The following is a 4,714-nucleotide window of genomic DNA, read 5'->3' as shown; positions in this document are numbered from 1 at the left end:
CAGGGTTTCACCGTTTTGGCCAGGCTGGTCTTGAACTCCTGACTTCAAGTGATCCACCCATCTCGGCCTCCCAAAGTACTGGGATTACACCACCCCCCAGCCTCAGCTAATTTTTGTATTTTTAATAGAGACAGGGTTTCACCATGTTGGTCAGGCTGGTCTCAAATTCCTGACCTCAGGTGATCCACCTGCCTGAGCCTCCCAAAGTGCTAGGACTACAGGCGTGAGCCACCGCAGCCGGACTCATCTGTGCTATTCCTATCCTGTATTGCCACAAATCATTGGGAGTACACTTGTGTGACTCACTGCAATTTCCTCTTTCAGGAACTATTGATATACCAATATGAGAATGTTTTATTTAATAATCATCATTTCTTCTCTTGAAAAGTGCTTTTGCAAGAAGGTAAGAAGGCATACTAGCTGATCATTCAAACTCTGACAATTATTTCTCTTTGCAAATGGAAATACAAAGAATGTCCTCCCAGAGACTGATGTGGAAGCAATGTTTATGTTCCCATTGCATCTTGTTTACATCCCTGTTTTAGTTAATTCCTATATTTTATTTAGCTGTTTGCCAGTCAGTCATTCCCCCCAACTGAAAACTCCTTGATGGAAGAGTTGCCTTTCATTTTTGTAGCCCCAGGTTTCTATCACAGGTGAAAGAATAAATAAACAAAAGATGACTAGGATTTACATGAGAGTTAGCCAAGTCTCTCTCTTAAACACTGTAAGTCCAACAAAAACAGGTTGGAAAGTCTCTTATTTGGGAGTAAGCTAGCTCCCCTAACTGCAACAAGCTCTGAGTCAAAATATATCCACCACTCCCTTTTGTATCTCCATTATCTACATGTAATACAAATGCATCAAACCATTATATTAACTACTATGTATTAGCTGCCTTTCAAATAAATGGAAAGGTTAAAAAACACTGCTGTAAAATAGGTTGTCTTGCTAGTAGTGCATAGCCAATGCAAACCCATTGTAAGTCTCAAACAGTGTTGAAGTAACTACCTTTTTTGGTAAAGTTAAAACTAAATAGCTTATACTGTGTAATTGTGATAATGGAATATTCCTACTAATAATTACTCAGAGACTCAGATACATTCTTGATGAAAAATGATCAAACAAGGTGCTTTATTTTTAACTTAGGACTTCAGAGGGTTTATTATTTTGAAATCAAATCTATTAAACCTCATGAGTATATTATTCCTCATTAAGATTCCTTTTGAATTCATTTGACATGTTAAAGACAGGGTATCAGTGAATAATTTAGAAGCAAAATTATTTTATAATATTTATCTTAGAAATTAAAGTGAATAGAACATGAGAAAAAAATGAAAAAATAAGACAAGAAACTAATGAAGTAAGACTAGACAGGGGAATTTCACAACGTTAATTGTAGCACTTCTAGAACACTCTTGCTTATCATCAAATCATTTTACTAGCTATTTTATTTACTATTAGTTGTCAATTTAACTCATTTTGTAGGTCAACTATTATTGTGATTAAGAACTAATTTTTAAAAACCAAGACAATTATGTCCAAGTTTTCTTCATTTAATCAATATGGGATATATTAAACAAGGCTACAAAAAGATGTTCCTGGTAATCCATAAACCATTATAAAAATATAATCATTATTATTATTATTTTATTATTATTACACAATTGCATGTGTATAACATTTTGCCTAGTAATCAACTTTTTGTTTATGGCAGCTCTGTGCAAAATTCCTTCTACCACTAAATAATGTAAAAGAAGACAGTGGTTTTTGAATATTTTTGTTTGTTGGCCCCCCAAGTAGGGTTCCTTTGAAACAAAATTCCCCAATAAATCCACCTGAGTGTAGTGGTATGTGCCTGTAGTCTCAGCTGCTTGGGGACTGAGGCAGGATTGCTTGAGCCCAGGAGTCAGCCTAGGCAACATAGCAAGACCCTATCTCTTAAAAAAAAAAAAAAAATCCATCAACCCAAAAAGAATTTGGAGTAATATCTATGCTATTCTTGGACCAGGAGAAGAGAAACAGCTATTTTAAGTTTGGGAAGGCAGTAAAGGTATTGGGAGCTGATGTAACCAGTTTTGAAAGCAAGAGAACAAACATCATCATAAATGATGGTTGATTATTGACAAGGTGAAGAAGAACTGATACATTACTATTAGGCCAAGGAAGTTTGGCTAAGATGGATTTTATAAGAGCTCTTTCTTCTACCCACCAACAGAAGGGGGTCCCATCTGTCCCCTACTAAGAATTTCTCTGTGCTTCATCTGTCTTCTTTCTGCTTACCACTGCCCCAGAAGGCCATGCTTCTTTCTTTGAGAAACAAAAACTAAAAGAACTATCTGTCTGCCCCAAAACGAAAACCTTTAACGTGCTCCTGTAGCCACCAGTTCTCATAAAATACTAACCAATAGTAATTAAGTCATTGTTGGGATGATTACCTGGTTTTTATTAGATCCAACCTGATTTTTAAGAGGTGCTAGATGTAGATAGCTAGTTAGATAGCTAGATAGATATATAGATAGAACCTACTCTGGATAACAATTAAATGAACTTACTCTCAGCCCACAATATCTTAAAATCAGATTATCTTTATTCTAACTATTCTCTTTATAACCCAGTGGAATCAAGCATTGAAAATATGTGCTATGATTGCTTCATCTAAGTAACATAATGCCAGAAAACCAAATTGTAGTCATAGTGTTTATTTAGCAAAAATATTTTTAACTCGCAACTTAGCATCATATAAATGCAACATCAAATAATCACTGAAATATGTCATCAAATACAATTAGCAAAAATATTTTTATCTGGCTACTTAGCATTACATATATGCAACAATAAATATTCATTGCAGCAAATCATCAAATATGAGTTTTTCTCTGATTTTAATCAAATTTATATAAAGACTATTTAATGATAGAATACAGCCTTTTCTTTTCACCCTTTCTTCTTTTTAAGTGCTAGGGAGCACAATTACCATCTGAACACTCACATTAATACATTTGCAAGTCCTTTGCTAACATATCAAAATAGTTTAAATTTAGACCTATTTATTTTCCTAATCTAGGTTTCAGCGATTATATTACAATTTTCTGAAATGTTCACAAAGTTAATTTTGTTCCATTTTTCTCCAGTTACAAATACATAAACACACATCTGTTTAAATTTGCACTCATCTTATTTTAATTGTATTTTCAAAATACATAAATGCTTTTTCTTGTCAAAAGGTGACAGTAAGTTACCTGTGTGAAATAGTTGTAGTAGAGGGAATTCTAGAATTTTTAACACAATAAATATCACTTTCTTCATTAAAGAATTCCAGAATGTAAATGCATACTTAAAGCTGCTTTGGGCCAGGCTCGGTGGCACAAGCCTGTAATCTCAGCACTTTGGGAGGCCAAGGTGGGTGGATTACGAGGTCAGGAGTTCAAGACCAGCCTGGTCAACATGGTGAAACCCCGTCTCTACTAAAAATACAAAAATTAGCCAGATGTGGTGGTGGGCACCTGTAATCCCAGATACTCAGGAGGCTGAGGCAGGAGAATTGCTTGAATCCAGCAGGCAGAGATTGCAGTGAGCCAAGATTGGGCCATTGCACTCCAGCCTGAGCGACAGAGCAAGAATCCATCCCACAAAAAAAAAAAAGAAAAAAAAAAGGCGCTTTGAAGAAAGTGTTTCAAAGAACAAAATCATGATGAAATTGTTGTAATCTCAATGTCTGAAATCTTGACTGCAGATTTTAAATATTTTCATTTTTAGGTATGCTACAATAATTAAGTACTATGAATTAGGTTACTGTACTATATAACAGTCAACTAAAATTGCAATCTTATTTTATTTTATTAGTTTTTCAGATCTAGAACTTCAGCCTATACAGCATGTATCCAAAAAGAGGATCTTTTCTGTAACCACTAGCTGACACTAATTTTTTAAAATTAAGAAGGCAAAGCTAGATTACAATTACATACTCACCTTTCAGTGTCTTGAAATATTCCGGCAAAATTAAAATGAACGTGATCACTATTGCCACAAATAATTTAAGGAGGGCTGTTTTTGTCATGTCTCTTCACATGACACAAATGTGTTCCCTTCCAGTATACTCATGGTATGTTGCTTCCTGCTTTAAGTTTCATCTCTGCAGTACTTTAGATTAATGCAATTCACCTCATACTCACTTCCTTTTGAGTAAGACTTAAAAAAAAAAAAAAAAAAAAGAGGTCTTCAACTGAGACTTCACTTTTGAGTCACTTTCCATTTAAAAAAAAAAAACAAAACTACCCTCCAATAAGCACTTCAAAATCATTTATTTGCCTTTCTAAGCAAGAAAGGTAAATAATTATTTCCCTTTATTATTTATTATTATTATTTACCTTTCTTTCTAAGCAAGAAAGGTAAAATGATCTCAAGAAGCAAGGGGATCTTCTCCCCACCCAATTTATAAATATAAACCCACAATATACTCACAAAAATAAAATAGTAGGCTGGGTGAAGTGGCTCACATCTGTAATCCCAGCACTTTGGGAGGCCAAGACAGAAGGATCACTTGAGGTCAGGAGTTTGAGTCCAGACTGGTCAACAGAGCAAGACCTCCTCTCTACAAAAATAATTTTAATATAGCTAGGTGTGGTGGTGCACCCCTGTAGTCCCACATACTCAGGAAGCTGAGGATCACTTGAACCCAGGAATTTGAGACTGCTGTGAGCCATGACAGGCC

The 4,714-nt window shown here is 35.0% G+C and overlaps 1 protein-coding gene across 2 annotated transcripts in view; it reads right to left on the bottom strand.

Moving 5' to 3' along the window:
* TMEM156 (transmembrane protein 156) overlaps window positions 1–4,169 on the bottom strand; it is a 65,326-nt gene extending 61,157 nt beyond the window's left edge. For both annotated transcript variants that reach the window (XM_011949106.1, XM_011949107.1), the window contains exon 1: window positions 3,973–4,169. In XM_011949106.1, coding sequence (XP_011804496.1) covers window positions 3,973–4,060 — 88 coding nt within the window. In that variant the 5' untranslated portion in view covers window positions 4,061–4,169. The remainder of the gene's footprint in view (window positions 1–3,972) is intronic.
* Window positions 4,170–4,714: the final 545 nt, after the last annotated feature.

The sequence above is a fragment of the Colobus angolensis genome, unplaced genomic scaffold, assembly GCF_000951035.1.
Source record: "Colobus angolensis palliatus isolate OR3802 unplaced genomic scaffold, Cang.pa_1.0 Scaffold29, whole genome shotgun sequence".
In the NCBI taxonomy this organism is placed as follows: Eukaryota; Metazoa; Chordata; class Mammalia; order Primates; family Cercopithecidae; genus Colobus; species Colobus angolensis.
This window is presented reverse-complemented; position numbering and strand designations above follow the sequence as displayed.